Below are 16013 nucleotides of genomic sequence, written 5' to 3'. Positions count from 1 at the left end.
CATGAACGGCAAGTGGGGTCAGACCAGCTGCCTTTGTCTAGATCTGGGTCGCTCCTCTGCAGCCTTAGTACCCTTTCGTGGGCCTTTACCTTGGTCTGCAGCCTGGGGCTCTGCTAAGCTGGAGCTCCCCAGCTCCCTCTGTCCTTCCCCAGCACTGCTCTGCCCTAGGTACCTTCCTCAGCTTCCCAGGCAGCCAGGTCCTCTTCTCACCATGTAGCTAGAGAGCATGTCTGTCTCGGCTTCTGGCTAACAGCCCTCTTATAAGGCCAGCTGTGGCCTGAATGGGGCGTGGCCCCACCTATGGCTACTTCCCCCAATCAGCCCAGCTTTCTTCCAGCTACAGCCCTCTCTTAGGGCTGTTTTAAGCCCTTTGAGGCATGATGGTGTGACCATCCCACCACACACCATTATAAATGCTGGATGCAAAGCGGGGTTTGGGGTGGATCCTGACAGCTTGCGACCCCTCATGTAAGAACCTCGTGACCCCCTGTGGGGTCCCGCCCCCCAGTGGAGAACCCCTGTCCTAACACATCCAGAAAAGTGGAAAACCTCTACTGTGCCATCCAATATGTATGGAGGGAAAATTCCCAAACTTTGGGTTCTGTTTAATTCTGTGTATTTGAACAAGTATCAGAATAATTAAGTAACTGACACAAAATTAAGCACAGGATCTTAGAAATAAGTTTAAAAAACATATTCTTTTGAAACTAAAATCCTGTCAAGTTGTTGGAAGATTTGTTACATCAGGAGATATACTTAATTACTCTCTAACCAGTGGACAAATAGGGTTCAAACAATTTATCAATTGTCAGTATATTGGCGATGTCGAAAATTATTGCCATAATTACAAAGTGATTACTGTATGTTCCCAATTATCCAAATAATGTGGGGGATTCAGATTTTTATCTCAATAATCAGGAATTTGGATAGCCAAGAGCGCAGGAGTCATTCAGCAGCAGGGTGCCTCCTCGAGTCCCCACCCCCACTCATCCTTCCCTCGCCTGGTCTGCAAAGAGGAGGAAATCTCTGCTCTGCCCCGTTCACTCATTCCCATGCCAGTGGGGCTGCAGAGGGCTCCTTGCACTGCCCCTAGGGTGACTGACACTGGATCCCTGCAAATACAAGGTGCTGGAGTGAGGCTGCAGTCCTGGTGGGGCAGAGCAGGGACTCCTGGCCAGTACTCTGCTCTGCCCTGCCAGGATCGCAGCCTTCCCTGCACCTTGTGCCTGCAGAGATCCAGTGTCACAGGCCCTCCGCGGTCATACCCCACTAGCTCGCTGACTCCTGTGACAGCAGGGCTGCGGAGGGCGCTGCTGCATGAGCCATTCAGAAGCAGGGTGGCCTCCCGGTAGGGGATTTATCTTCATCTTCTTCCTTTACAGCTTTGACTGGGGATCTCTGCTTTATTATCCAAACCTCCTCATTATCCATGTCCCTTCCTGGTCCCCCAGCAACGAAGGGATTCAGATAATGCAGAGTTTCAGATAATAGGGTTTTGGATAAATGTGAATATACTGTTTCAGGAACAAGTTGTTATAGCTGCTAGATAAATTTGATTTGTTGCCTGCTTGGAAATCAATTAATTCAGACATCATGGAGGAGAAATACAGATGAACATAAAAGTCGTAATTCCAGTTTTTATTTCATTAGGCACTGAAAAGCACACTGGGATTTCCTCTAATCCGATTTGAAGATGCAGTGATTAACCTGGATCCATTCACTAGGGTCCACCCATATGAGACAAAGGAGTTTATCATTAATGATATCCTTAAGCACTTTCAAGAGGTGAGTGTCAGATAAATCGTATTGTGACATCCACAAAAAGTCTAAAACTTTTCTGTTTTAGTAGCTCTTTATCAAATATTAAATTCCTTTCCCTGTTTTAATGAGTAAATACGTAACTCTTAATCATTTTGTGTGTTTATATAAATACTCTTTAAACATACTGAATGTTAGGGGCCAGATACTCTGCTGGAGTCTACCAATGTAGCTCCGCTGAAATCATTAACTTCTGGCTCCTCCATCTTTAATGTTCTGGTATACTTTTTACTTTGAGGGGAATTGGCCTCTCCAGAACGAAATAGTTAAACTGTGTTCCCATTTTTCAAATTGATCAACAGACACAGATTGGTAGGCAGACATCATATTAGATAGTTTTACCAATCAGAACATTGTACAAAGTACAAGTGTTGTTGACCATGTCTCTTACGATAACGTTTTGACTTTTGCATGTTTTTGTTCTTTCCAGGAGTCAAATGTTAACGTGTTGTAGTTTTTAAAATACTATTAGCCCTGCTGACCATGAAATCTGATGTGTAGATAATGTTTTTCATTTAACTGTGTTTTATAGGAGCTGCTTAGTCAGGCAGCAAGGATTTTGGGCTCGGTGGATTTCCTTGGCAACCCTATGGGTCTCCTGAATGATGTTTCAGAAGGTGTCACAGGACTAATAAAATATGGAAATGTTGGTGGCCTTATAAGAAATGTCACACATGGAGTATCAAACTCTGCTGCAAAGGTAATTGTTGTTACATGAAATAATCTGTAGCTAACGTGCAAGTTAACACACTAAAAAGACAAGATGCATATTTATAGATACATTAGAACTAATTAGTTAATCACTAAGATGTATTTAATTATAAACAGATCATCCTTGAATTTTAATTTTCATAGGTCTTGCCTGAGGAATAAAACCTGTGTTTGGGGTCCAGGCCTAGCAAACACTTCTGTACCATGGTTAACCTTAAGCATGTGAAAAGCCCCACCAAAGTCAATGGAATTACTTAGGTGTTTAGAGTTACTCATTTGCATAAGTGTTTGGAGGTTCAAGGCCCCAGTTAGTAACGTAATAATTCTCCCTCATGGTTAAAACATGAGTCTTCCTGTGTACATGAACAGAACTGTATATTAACTCTGTTATTGAATCCTCCTGAAATTCTAGGATATATACAGGGCTTTTGGATGTTCCGGTTTAATTCTTCACTTGGAATTTAATCAATTAATATGATGTGCATATAAAGATTATTGTGAACCTGGAGTTGAAGGATTTGCCAGCACTACCCTGGATGCTACCTTTTCTATGCCACATAGTAGCAAGTTTTATTTTACTAGGTTTTAAAGTTGGTTTGCTCGTTTTGAAAATGTCATTTATTCAAAAAAAAAGTATTACTAACTGTGTACAGCTTTCCAATTTTGTGCCTTTTTGATACTCTGATAAAACAAAAGTGTTTGATTTAAATTTAGCTAATAAGTAATTCTATGCTGTGGTGAAAATGCTTTTGTTCTTCTGAGGAGAGCGAAGGTAAGTTGATTAGGAGGCTCTAGTGCACTAGTACTGTAACTGTTTTAAAATCTCATGAATGATTTTGTGCCTGAGAAAGAGGCATGGTCTGAGCACAGGACTGAGAGGTAGGAACTCCGTGAATTATTTTATTATTGGTATTGCGGTAGCTCCTAAGAGCGGCAATCATAAACCAGGAGCCCATTTTACTAGGTACTGTACAAACACGTCTTGGTTTTGGCAGTGACTCCCTTTGTGGTCTTGGGCAAATTACTTAACCTCTCCTCCTCAGGTTCTTTATATGTAAAGTTGGAATAATACCTTCCTCACGTGCGGACTTTTTGGTGGAGAAGGGGAGCTCTATTTAAGAACTTACTATATTATTATTAATAAAACATATTTCCATCATAGATCGTGGATCCTAAAGATATGTTCTATCAATTTGGGAACAAGAGAGTCTGAAATAGAACTGAAAGTCCACGATAGTTACTTGGGAATTTAGGTTATAGAGAAAGTAATATACATAATGGTTTTAACAGTCTGAATATCAGTCGCTTTTGAGAGTTCCATAATGTTACTCTTCCTTCTTGTGGGTGGATGGATGGGGTTAAGGCATCTACAGATGAACAAAACCCAGTTGTAACAGGGTTATTACATGGTGAAGAGTAGTTATTTGTTCAAGGTTTAAGATTTGTGGAGCAGACTGTTTTTGGGGTGGGGAGGTGTAGGAGAGAGAGAGAGATTAAACAAGTAATATATTCCTATTTGTGGGAAAGAAAGTGTTCTCCTATTGGTAGTCTCTGGTAGATGTGGGCTTGCATCTCTTCCTCTGGTTCTGGAAGCTTGCTTTCTTGATTGGAGGTATGTGGAAGTTGGGCAATCAGTTTACACTGGAGAGCAAGGGTAGTCAATAGGCGGACCGCAGGCCAAATCTGGGCTGGCAGCCACTTTTGAACAGACCCTGAAATACTCGTATTTACTTACTATCATGATTGTTATTATTTCTATTATTATTTCCTCTGGAGTCTGGACCTTGACTATACCTTGAGCAAGAAATATGGACCTTGACAAAGAAAACAAATTGACTACCCCTGCTGGAGAGGCTGTGGTTACTGTCACAGCTCAGCTTCATGGAGCACAGTATGTACAGAGCATCTTCCTTGAGGGGCAAAGTACTGTAAACTATACTCCCAGAATTATCCTTGTGCTTTTTTTCTTAGGAAAATCCCAAACATGGGCTGTCTGTGATAGGATCATGGAGAGAATCCTTTTTTCTTCTTAACTTAAAGAGTGGCAGCAAAGATGCAAGGAGAGTGATCACCAGGGCAATGAGGCTATATCGAGATCTTCATTATAAAAATGACCTATGTTAATTACAAAAAACAACTGTTTGTCAACTTCTCAGTCACAATGTGTATGAGATAAAACAGATCAGGGTTAGTTATAAGGCATGTCAAATGTCCAGTGTCAGTTGATATGAGGGGACAGTCCATGTTTCAAGCACAAAGATTTCTAATAAACCGAATTCCGTTCTGGAAGATCATTCACCTAGGATTGAGGTAGACAAGAGAAGGGCCATAGTCTTTCTGACACAGGAAAACCGTCATCATGATCCAGTTTCTAATTTCCAAAGTATCGTGGAACTGGGTGATATCAATCCTCCTTTACCTGAAGCTTCTGTCTCTTCTAGTCTCCTGCATGGAGATTACTCCAATGATAAGACAACACATGTGAGAGTTTCAGAGATTGTTAAACTGGCATAGCGTAATCCCCAACAGGAAATGTAAAGGAAAGTGAAAATACCATTCAAGAGGGGTCCACTGTCTTATGTAAGGACTCTCCTTTCACAATCTGGTCCCCAAACCCCTGGCCTTTATATATGGGAAGCACATTCAGGACTCACAGGGAACACGGTCAAGGTATGAAAGTCTTCACAGTGTTAACTTTTGCTAGAGATAAGTGGTTAGGTTGGCCCTTCAAGACTTGGCAGAGCACCTGAGGAAAGAGCACCTCCTGACCCAATTGGGCAACCAGACAACTGCAGCATACATAAACCAGAAAATGGAATGCAAAAGTTTGATCTAAATACAGGAGCTTTACGGATGCTGTCTTGGACAGAAGATCACTTAGTTTCTATCGGGGTGCTCCACATAAAAGGAAGCACACTGAATGCAAAAGCAGATAGACAATGCTGTGCAGTCTCTGCACCACGGAACATTGTCGCTGCTATGCAGGGACCTATGTTCTCCCCAGGTGGAGATGTTCCCATCCAGTAAAAATTTTAGAAGAAGGCTGAGAAGGCTGTCTTCATTAGGGAAGAAGACAAGAGGTCAATAGGAGCAGAGGCTGTGACCCAAACATGGCCAAATCTACTTTTAGACACTTTTTCCCTTTCTCCCACTAATAGGAAGAGCAATTCAAAAGGTCAAAAATGTAGTAGTATTGGGCATTCTCATAACCCCAGATAAGCGAAGACCAGGGTTTTCATACCTAGCAAATCTGCCACAAAGCTCTTCAATAGGTCTTCCCAGTAAACAAAGAATCTTCCAAGTTTGTGGCTGTATCCTAACCCAAGTTATCTGAGTCTTAATACCTTGTCTATTGAGCAGCAGCAAGTCTTAACCAAGATCGCATACTGCTTCTCAAATGTGATAAATACCCGACTTGTTCCCAGCAAGCTTTCCACCCTTTGGGTCTTCGCAAACGTATGAACCAAATCTCATGCTGGTGTTAAGATGGGAGTATCAGCACCAGTATTCAGGGTGTTCCATCTCCTTTAGATTTCTTACAGGGCAATCTAAACCTGCAGCTGAGATCTCCCATCATATCATCTATGTCCAAGCACTACCAGTGTCACAAATACAGGCCTATCCAAGTCTCTGGTAGATCACTTAATGACATGGAGCTTCCTTAGAGCTGTCCATTTGTCCAAACGAACACTTATGCCCACGTTCTGTGCTTACAGTGCTGCATGCATTTATGATCCATCTGGTTCCAGCCATTGATATCTATTTCTTTTGTATTTCCTTTCCATACAGATTTGTTTCCTGGTTGCAATCTCATCTGCAGTAAGAGTCTCATAAATCTCTGCCTTTAAAGGCACGAGCCTTACTGCATTTTCCACAAGGGCAAGGTCATTCTCTGAACTTCAGAGTCATTTGTAACTAAGGTTTCTGTTGGAGAGATTTTCAAAGACACGGAGGGCAGTTAGACGCCAAACTCCCATTGAAACTGAATGCGAGTTGAGCAACCAACAGTCTCCTTCTCAAAAAGGGCTTCTCTCAGCAGAGTGATAATCCCCGTTTATGGGGCGTGGGTGAGCAAGACACTTGTGATGAAGGAGAAGGCTCCTTCCCAACTAGTTGTACTGCTTTTGGACAACTAGATATAGCCCTGGAATGCCAATATAACTCAAAACTGATATTTCAAGTATAACTTGTGAAATGCCATAACTGCTACAATGAGTAAAATTAATTAAAACCGGCTTTCTCTGTAAAAAAAAAAAATATATATATATATATATACACAGTGTGTATATATATATAACTGTACGTTGCATAGGTACCATTTTAATTTTTGTTAAGTATAAGAAGGAAAAACTCAAATCTGACCCTAACTGCAACACAAAACATGACCTGGCCGACAGATCATGTTCGTGTTGCTCCTCTGGTGCCGTCTGTAGAGACAGTATGATGAATTAGTGTCTGCTCTCACTACAAGGGGTTTCACCTGATTCAGCGGTGCCAAAAATTGTCCCTTTTCATCAATGCAACCAATTCTGTAGAGCTGGCAATGCAGCCAAAATTTGATGAACTGTCCTCCATGTCTAAAAATTACCAGCCACAAGCTGGAAAAACTTTCACAAATCTGATTTGTTTTTCAGTTACCTAGTGTCTTATAAGATCTGTTAATAAAATTTATATTAGATTTTAAGGTGAGTTGGAGGCTGTAAATAGGACTAGATCTGTTCTGTTCATACAACCATGTCAGGCTAAACTTTAATCATCACTTTAAAAGAAATCTATACAGAGAAAGTGCCTACATGAACTGAAAAGTAAGTTGTTTATGAGTTGTATCTGTTTTTGTCATTTTATGGCTTTTCTGTTTTACAGTGCTATTGATTATTCCTGTAATGGCTTCTCCATGCATCTCAGAACACGCAGTGGGTAAATGCCTTCTTTCAAGTAGGAGAAGTTCAGTGTATTTAAGTTGGCACAAAACCTTAGGTTAAATAAAGTTCATTTCAGACAGTTTTATAGTTTTTATCCCTTGGAGGCTACAAGTTTTGTATTTTAAAAAGTACTTTGATCCTAAATATAGGCACCTGAGGGAATTTGATTCCCTCTGCATGGAGGCTCCTACAGTGGCCATATGCACAGAAATGACTCAAATTCTTGGCCTGCAAACTTTTTTCTTTTTTGTTTTCCGCCTTAGGCATGATACTACTAAAACCTAAAATTATTACTCTTTTAGAGACTTCTCAGTCAGAAATGCATGTTAGATGCTGAGCTAAATACCAAAATAAATTAAAGCCCTATATTGACTCTGTACTCTCTTCTGACTTGAAGTCTTTGTTTCATTGTACCCATTACTAGTAAATAGATACTGTGCCGAGATAATGCAACTCCTGGTGCAAAATGATTACAAAGTTTAATATACTTTATAATTGCTGTGTGCTATTTTATGTGAGAATCAACTTTTCAGATACTGTACGTGATTTGTCTAAGATTTGCAATCCGTATAGGAATCCATCCTATGGGTATACATACATTACAGCCACTGGTGTGAATAGAATCTCATGTAGATGTACTCACACTAGCTGTGTTCAAGCTAGCTTGCTAAAAATAGAAGTGAGCAACATGAGCCCTGACCACCCTGTATACCTTCTCACTTGTGCAGCCAGTGCTGAAGCCCGTACCACAGTGTCCTTACTTTTCTTTATGGCGAGCTAGCTACAGTACAGCTAGCCCCAGTACATCTACCCGGGCTGCCGTTCATCCATTTACATGCCTGGCTTCAGTGTAATGTATCCTAAATCATTGGTATGTGATGGAAAAGCTACGCTCCATTTCTGCATACAAATATTTGATGGGAAAATGTTTTAAAATAAATAAAAGCAACACTGGAAACAAAACTATACTATAAAGCTTTCTGACCTTGAAAATTCCATCAGACAGCTTTGCCAACGTACCTCGGTCCGGACTTGCAGTTTCCCTGGTTTTCAAATTCTAAGTCTCTTGAACCCTGAATGCCAATTGTAACAAATTACTTGTGGACATAAACAGACAAGAACTAGTATGAATCCATTACAGTCATTTTTACTTGAGTTAAATAAGGAGGTGAAAGGCTTGAGCCCTGAGTCTACTGTGCCTTACATTTAGCCAAACCAAAAAAGGGCCTGTCCTGGACTGTCTGCATTACAAATACACCCATGTCAGGGGTCCCAATTATAACAGGATTGCTCCTTTGTCTGCACTACAGATTTGTAGTTGGCTAAGTTTTACAGTGTTCTGTAACCTGCCTAAAAACTCGGTCATGTCCCAGGCTTTAGCCTGCTTATGGCAAAAGGTTAAGATCCTAGCTTTACTTCAAATGAGAACTAGGTCTATTGACATGATTCCTTTTGTAGCAGAACAGTCTCTTTTGTAACTATCTGTCAGTATAATACTAAACATTTAAATCAAAGGAAGAAAATCATAAGTTTTTGCAAAGGGATAATAAAGATTCTGAAAGCTATAGATATAAGCAACATAAAAGGATAAATCTCATAAAAGAGATCTCATATTTTCTGGTAAAGTTTGGTGTTTTCTGAAGGAGGTTTTATTTTGCTTCCTTAAGCAGTTGTCAGCTGGTGGCTGGGTTTTTGTAGGTGTACTTTTTGCATTAGCTCTTAGTTTCCCAACTCTGGAGTAAAAGAAAACAAAAAAAAATCCAGGTAAAGGAGAATTTCTTTCATATAAAATCAGGGAGAATTCAGAGGTATGACAAAGCAGTTTATAAACTGACAGACTTTTAGTTGCTTCCTGTGCAAACTAAATATAAGCAAGATTTGACCACCTATCATTTATACAATGTCCATAAAGCAGATTAAAGCTGTAGAACATTTCATTGTGTGAACAGTTGACAGTGATTACTTATGAACTATTTGCTAATAGCCATCTTCCTTTAAATGTATATATAAAAAGCCAATTTACTTCCTGAACTTTGCTACTTAAAGAATCTATAACCAATCAGGATGTCACTTTTTAAATAATATTTGGTTTTCAGCACAGAGCACAGCTGGGAGATGCGTATTTTAAAAAACACATTAACATAAGATTAGGGAGGGATTCTGTCCTGTATCTTTGATCCCTTATGACACATTACCCATTCTTTGTTCTGTACAAGAGAGTTCTTATCTCTGAATTTTTACCAGATTTGCTTTTCTTACTGAATTGTCAATGCAACATTTTTAGATTTGTCCCATAGGTCTTGGTAGGGTTTAAATCAGTGATCCTTAGACTGAGGCTCCGGAGCTGCAGGTGGCTCTTTAATGTGTTTCTGCAGCTCTTTGCAGCACATGATATTAAAAACACTGTGATTAGTTATTAACCGGTCAGGATGCTCTTACTCTATAGGTATACATGTCTATATAGTAAATGGAACAATGAATTCACACTACTATGGCTTTTTTGGGTAATGTTGATCGCTAACTTGGTTCCTGAACCGCTGAGGTCTGAGTATTGCCAGTTTAAAGGAACACTTAAAAAAGAATCTTTAAAATGGCATTTCAGCCCATGAATCAGTATTTTATTAACTGTTTCCCTGTTTTCTTTAGTTTTCAAAGTCTTTGTGACATTCCTACTTCACTAAAATAGTGAGTCTGCATTGTTGAAGAGAACATCCTCTTTTTTTATATATACACCGGACCCTCTCTAGAATGCGGGATTTGGGATCCATGCATGGTACCGCATTAACGTGGGGACCACGTTAAAATGAATTCCAATTAAAGAAATTAAATTTGGGATTCGTGGTCACGACCGCACTATACAGATGCGTGTTCTGAGGGTCCAGTGTATATATCCATTGTTCTGTTTTGTGGTTTTCCACCATGGAAGGAACTAGCTTCTCTGATCCTTGATGTTTCTCATCCCCATTGTGACTGAGCAATACTGCCAGTTAGTTGACAGTTCTTTTAGTCTTGTGCCACTCCATGAATCTTGTTTGATGGTATTAGAGAAGAACACTGGCTGCACAGCCAACAAAGGGAAGACAAGTTTCCATGTATATCTTAGGACTTCCTTCGCTGTTTGTCTGATGCTTTAAATCATTCTTTTGGGGCAGATGTCTGGAAACATTTAGTGGGATATATTCATACTGCACAAGACACCTTCACTGAGCCAGAGGCCTAGCCCATTTTTTCAGAGCTCATCATAATAGTATGTAAAGTTTTAGAGCACCAGAGGTTTGCATGGAGCTTTTTTAGAGAGAATAAATACTGTCCTGAGAACATTACTCACTGTGTTAGATATGATACGATAGCATTAAAAGAAAATTGACATCATGGAAGGCAGATGGAAGAAGGTTTATCAAATAAGGATAGAGTGTTTCTTGTTTTCGTAAGGTATTCATAATGTTAGTTCCAACTTTTAAAACTTAAATGTTGCCGTAGGAGTGTGAGTCATTGTTAGAGATGTGGAAAGAGGTGGGATTTTGAAGCCAGGTAAGGAGGCTACATTCAAATACAGGTATGGGAAGGATATTCCAGGAATTTGGAGGACACGCAGGCATTTGTGGGAAGGGGAAGCGAAGACAACATGAAGGGCAGTAGAATTGGCAGAGCACGTGATTCTAATAGGAGACTGACAGGAAACAAGAGATGAGATGATAGGCAGTGGTAGAGCTGTGACGAGGGGATATGAATTTGAAGTGGAAAGTGATTGGGAGTAATGGAGGCTGCAAAAAGGGAGTAACGTGGACAAGTATTGGCAGAGGAAGATGAGTTTGTCAATGCCATTTTAGTCAGGCTGAAGGGATGTAAGAAGGGAATCATGTATCCCAGAAAGAAGAAGAATGCCATAATCTAAGCAGTTTACTACCAAGGTGTGGACAGCTGTCTGTAAAATAAACAGCGAGTTAAAATTTTTCATCCCTTGACTTATACAGTCAACCATTCTCATTTAAGATACTTATATTCAGAAGCTAAGACAGTTAATGCATGTCCATCATTGGAAATGTTTTGTTTGAGAAACTCCAGGATCATTTTGACAGAATGGAATTGTAAATAGCTGAAATAAAAGTCATCCTGCTGTAAATTTTATTCAGTAGTGATGGGAAATTTCTCATCATCAAGAACCTTCACACGTGAAGTTTAGGAGGTAACTTTTCTCACCATTCTTCTCTTGTGTATATGTAAAGCTGCCTAGACAAATGATGATGTGGTATGATCTTCATTGTCATCAATTCTTTGTATTGTTGTGTCCCTAGGTTGTGGCACTTTCATCTTGGCACCACTCTGCTGTCTGTCCAAGACTAATGAGTGGATGTGACAGCTGGTTTAGGTTCAAACTAGCCAAATAAGAAAAGTCTGTGGACACCTAATTGATTGAGTTTTAGTTTTGCCCAGGCAAATTGTTAGGTGTCCTTTTGGATAGCGAGCTGAATATGGAAGTGGAGGTTCAACATTCATTACCTTGCGTGGTTTTTTTTCATTTCCAGAATTTTAACATTATGTTGCGTACAGGCTTATGTGCAAGAAGCCTTCTGTATTCTTAATTGTGAGCTGACAATGGAGCTAATGCGGCCTCTGTGCTGTAATCATTTTCTGCCATTTTGAAGTGGTAATCTCCTCTTAGTTTCAGTGATTGAGCTTTTGACAGCATATCTGCTTTTGCTGCATCAGAAATCAACAGAAGTTGGAACTGAGGACAATGATAGGATATTCCAGTTACTATAAGGACAAATGGAAAATTATAGACCAACTGTCTGGCCAAAATAATAATCAGAATTGGTGATTTAGTACTGTTTAGTACTGTGCAGACAAACAAGGTGTATAGTCAGGTTGCTTAATACACTAGTGAAAGGCGGTCAGATACAATGGTGATGAATGCAGTATAAGAATCTATGTAGAGAGATACAGAATATGCGGGAAACCTGGGTTTAGTTTTCAATCTCTTGCTCCCTTAATTGGAGGGGAAAGGCTGTAGAAGCAGACCACTCAAATCCTTGGGGGCAGCGTAAAAGTGAAGTGCCTCCTTTTAGAAGACAATGATCCCACTGACTAATGGGGTGACAATCGCAAGCCATGAAAAATGTCACCCCTCCTTCATATGATAAGAAAGATCTGGCATCCATGACCACTGTATCTTGAGAGAGATTGGTATAAATCTGTACAAAGATAAGGCAAGTCTAAGAGTTTTAAAGGATCACTGAATCTTTCTTTGTTTCCATATTCCCTTCCCCCACCACCTTAATCCTCATGTTTTATTAAAGAAAATTAATAGATAAATAAATAAATAGGCCCTTGCGGTCCCTATGATTCTGTTGTGGCCACAGTCATAGCTGAGGGAAAATGCCATTACACAAGAGTGTGTGTTTTGTTAAACAGCTACATATATACTGGTGTCCTGCTTTACTTTGCCTGTGAGTCCAAATGAAATTGATGACGTGCTCTGTTGAAAGAACTGTTTGATCTGGACTTGGTGTGTCTTTTAATAAGTATGCATTCAGAAGCAAACTGACATGCGTTTGGCAGCTTTATACCAAGCTTTTTCCAAGCAAAATTATGTGGTAGGCAAAAGGTATCAGTTCATTAACTGTGAAATAAATAGCTTAGCCATTTATTGAATTTTAAAGTGTGTTAAGTTATAATCTAGACAGTTTCAAAAACCAAGTTAAAGAGCTTCAGTTTCTACACCTGCTTTAAATCCCCACCGGCTTGAGTTTTTACAAGCCATTATTATTATTTTTCTTAGTTTTTCTGTCTGTTTTTCTGTGTGACTGACTCCAAGTGGGGGAAACTAACTGTGCAGAGGAAATAGTAAAATATCATATACACAAAGTGCTGCCAAATACACAAAATAAACAAATACACTGAATAGAGAAAACTGTTTTTCTTCTATCTTTTGTTTACAGTAATTTTAGGTATTGTGTAAATATGTAGTAGGTTAAAAAAAATTATCCTGAAGTGTGATGTGTAAGTTGCTGGAGTTCTTTTTAAGCAAACAGTGATCTGTGTTCAGAGTTCTCATCTTTAGTTTTTGATAGGTGAAAAGGGTAGAGTCTCAATTGTTTGTGAGTTGGGGTTAGTGAGATTTTAGTGATTTTTGTGTCAGCCTAAACAGGCCTCCCAACTCTAATTTGGATACAGACAATATAGAAAACTTTGTGGAAAATTTAAAATAGATATATACAAAGCCTTAATGAGAATGAAATCTGTTGGCTAATAAAATGTGTTTTATTTTTGAAGATAAGGTGAATACACAGGTTTTTTTGTTTTTAAAGAGATGCTACAAGATAGTTTTGGCCACACATTTAGGCTTCATTTTAAACTTTAAAGCACTACAGAAAGTACAAGTGTCTTCATTTAATTAAAAAAAAAGAAAAGAGAGAAAGAAAAACAAAATTCTTTGTTTTAAACATTCTCCAGCAGTTTATTACAAAATGAACTTGATAATAGTGTATCAGCCAGAGAAAGTGAAACTGACTGGAAACAGAAAGTGAAAGTGACTAGTCTGTTTTCCCAAGCAGAATGAAGTTCAGAATGTAAACAAATAGCACAGATGATAAAATGAAATTATATTGTTTTGCTCATCTAAGTTATTAACATAAGATAAAGACATTTTATTTTTAAGAAGACTTTTAAGCTGACAAAGTTCTTTAAGTACATTTAGGCTTGGAAGGATTAGCTTTTGATCGCTAAGTGTCAGTAAGCGTAAATTTCACCACACACACACACACACATCCACACCAAAAAAAAAAAATCCATGAATAGTAAAATATATTTACAAATAGTCAAAGTAGGAAAAATGCTGCTTGAGAACTTATTAGAGTTTGATTTAAGGATATTTACTTTGTGTGTTTTGACATGAGGTGTTGTCAATTTGGATTTTAACAGTTATAAAGCTTTCACTTTTTGAATCTCAAAGTCTACGGTCATAAAATAATTGTCTGACCCCCTCCCTATAATTTTCTTTAATTTTGAAAAAGTAAATCAATGAACATTGAAAAATGCCTAAAAATAGATCTGTCAGATTATTTAAAAAAATAAGAATTGAATTGTGCCAAGATATTTTTATTACATATTAACTCAAAGAACTAGAAAGGGATTTTAAAAGTACTATAGAGTTTATAATACATGCCATTACACTGTGTAAAAAAACTTAGAGAAGATTTGAAAGAGTTAATATTTTTTCCTTCTGAAAGTTATCTGTTAAGAGTATTAGTTGTTTAATAAAGCATAGCTGCCCTCCAGATGAACCCGCCAGTGATTCTGCAGTTGGGGTCATTCCAAGTTCATGCTGTGGACTTTTGACTGCCTTCTGTGTATGTGAAAACAGCTGGCAGTTCCTGCAGGGATCACTCATTCAGCCCTGTAACACAAAACTATTGCCAATGGGCACCTGCTGATGCAGCTTCACAGGAGGTCCTTGGGGGAAGCTACCCAACTCATCAGGCATCTGTGGAGATAAAAACAGCGGGGGGGCTCCCCTGGGATACCCAGCTAATCAGGCATCCATACAGACAACTCATCAGGGGGCTTCACAGATTACCCAGCCAACATGCCGTTGTCAGAATGTATTACGAAGCTTAGTTAACGATGGGATGTGAGCTAATTAAAGGTCCTTTACTTTGATTGTGTGACATAAGTGGGGGTGGGGAAAATGTCTCCGGAATTTCCAAAAAGGTATCATGTGTGTTCAGTGTTGAATGCAAAGCTGGCTTCTTTTTTGTTCTTCTGTTGATCAATAACTAAGGGCAGAAAGGAGTCAGAGTCTATATGCATTTTGTATATGATACCACCATAATTTCTGCATTTGTAGAAATTCAGTATAGTACTATCTAATTTAAGCTTAAATCAATTCTGTCACTATATTTAATGTTCTGTCAGTATTTCCATTATAAATCACTGTCTTCAGAGGTTTGTAACTTGGTCATAAACATTTTGTTCTTGGCTTAAGCTTTCTCATACATTTTTCTCTGCTAGGCCCACTTTTTTTTTTTTTTTAAGATCGGTTTGGTTTATGCTCTCTAAGAGAGAATATATATTAAATGATTTTTAGAAACGCTCTTGTGCTTGAACAAGAGAGCTATGGTGTGTTTTTTTTGGGGAGGGGGGGTAGGAGAGTGTTAATGACAAGTGATATGATCTTGCCGTTTCCAGTACTTTGCGAATCAATTTTAAATGACTGCGGCTTTTAATTTGGAGAAGTAGCTCCTGCCACGTGTACACAGTAAATTTTCAAAGACCACAAGTATTTTTATTATTCATATTTCAGGCCCAGGATAATACACAGTTGACAAATGTGTAGTTGTTTATAAGTGGGGGAAATGGCTTCTTGCCTTTCTACTAAATAATGTATGGGTTTTTTTTTGAAATTGTTTAAATATGTAGTATTTATACAATCCATCTAATAACAATGCACATTTTTTTTTAAAAAAAAAAAAGCCAGCTCAATGTGATTTGCATAGTAAAGAGGTTTGTCTGTTGTGTGAGTAATTTCTAGTACGTTTCCATTAAAGGTTTTTTAGGCTT

The 16013-nt window shown here is 38.8% G+C and overlaps 1 protein-coding gene across 11 annotated transcripts in view; it reads left to right on the top strand.

Annotated features, from left to right (window-relative positions):
* VPS13D (vacuolar protein sorting 13 homolog D) overlaps window positions 1–16013 on the top strand; it is a 199207-nt gene that overhangs the window by 119435 nt on the left and 63759 nt on the right. For all 11 annotated transcript variants that reach the window (XR_006286399.1, XR_006286398.1, XM_043531476.1 and 8 more), the window contains 2 exons: window positions 1651–1785; window positions 2351–2518. Coding sequence is in view for 9 of the 11 variants with exons in the window: in XM_043531476.1 (XP_043387411.1) it covers window positions 1651–1785; window positions 2351–2518 (303 nt within the window). In the remaining 2 variants the exon portion in view is untranslated. The remainder of the gene's footprint in view (window positions 1–1650; window positions 1786–2350; window positions 2519–16013) is intronic.

The sequence above is a fragment of the Chelonia mydas genome, chromosome 18, assembly GCF_015237465.2.
Source record: "Chelonia mydas isolate rCheMyd1 chromosome 18, rCheMyd1.pri.v2, whole genome shotgun sequence".
Taxonomy (NCBI): Eukaryota; Metazoa; Chordata; order Testudines; family Cheloniidae; genus Chelonia; species Chelonia mydas.
This window is presented reverse-complemented; position numbering and strand designations above follow the sequence as displayed.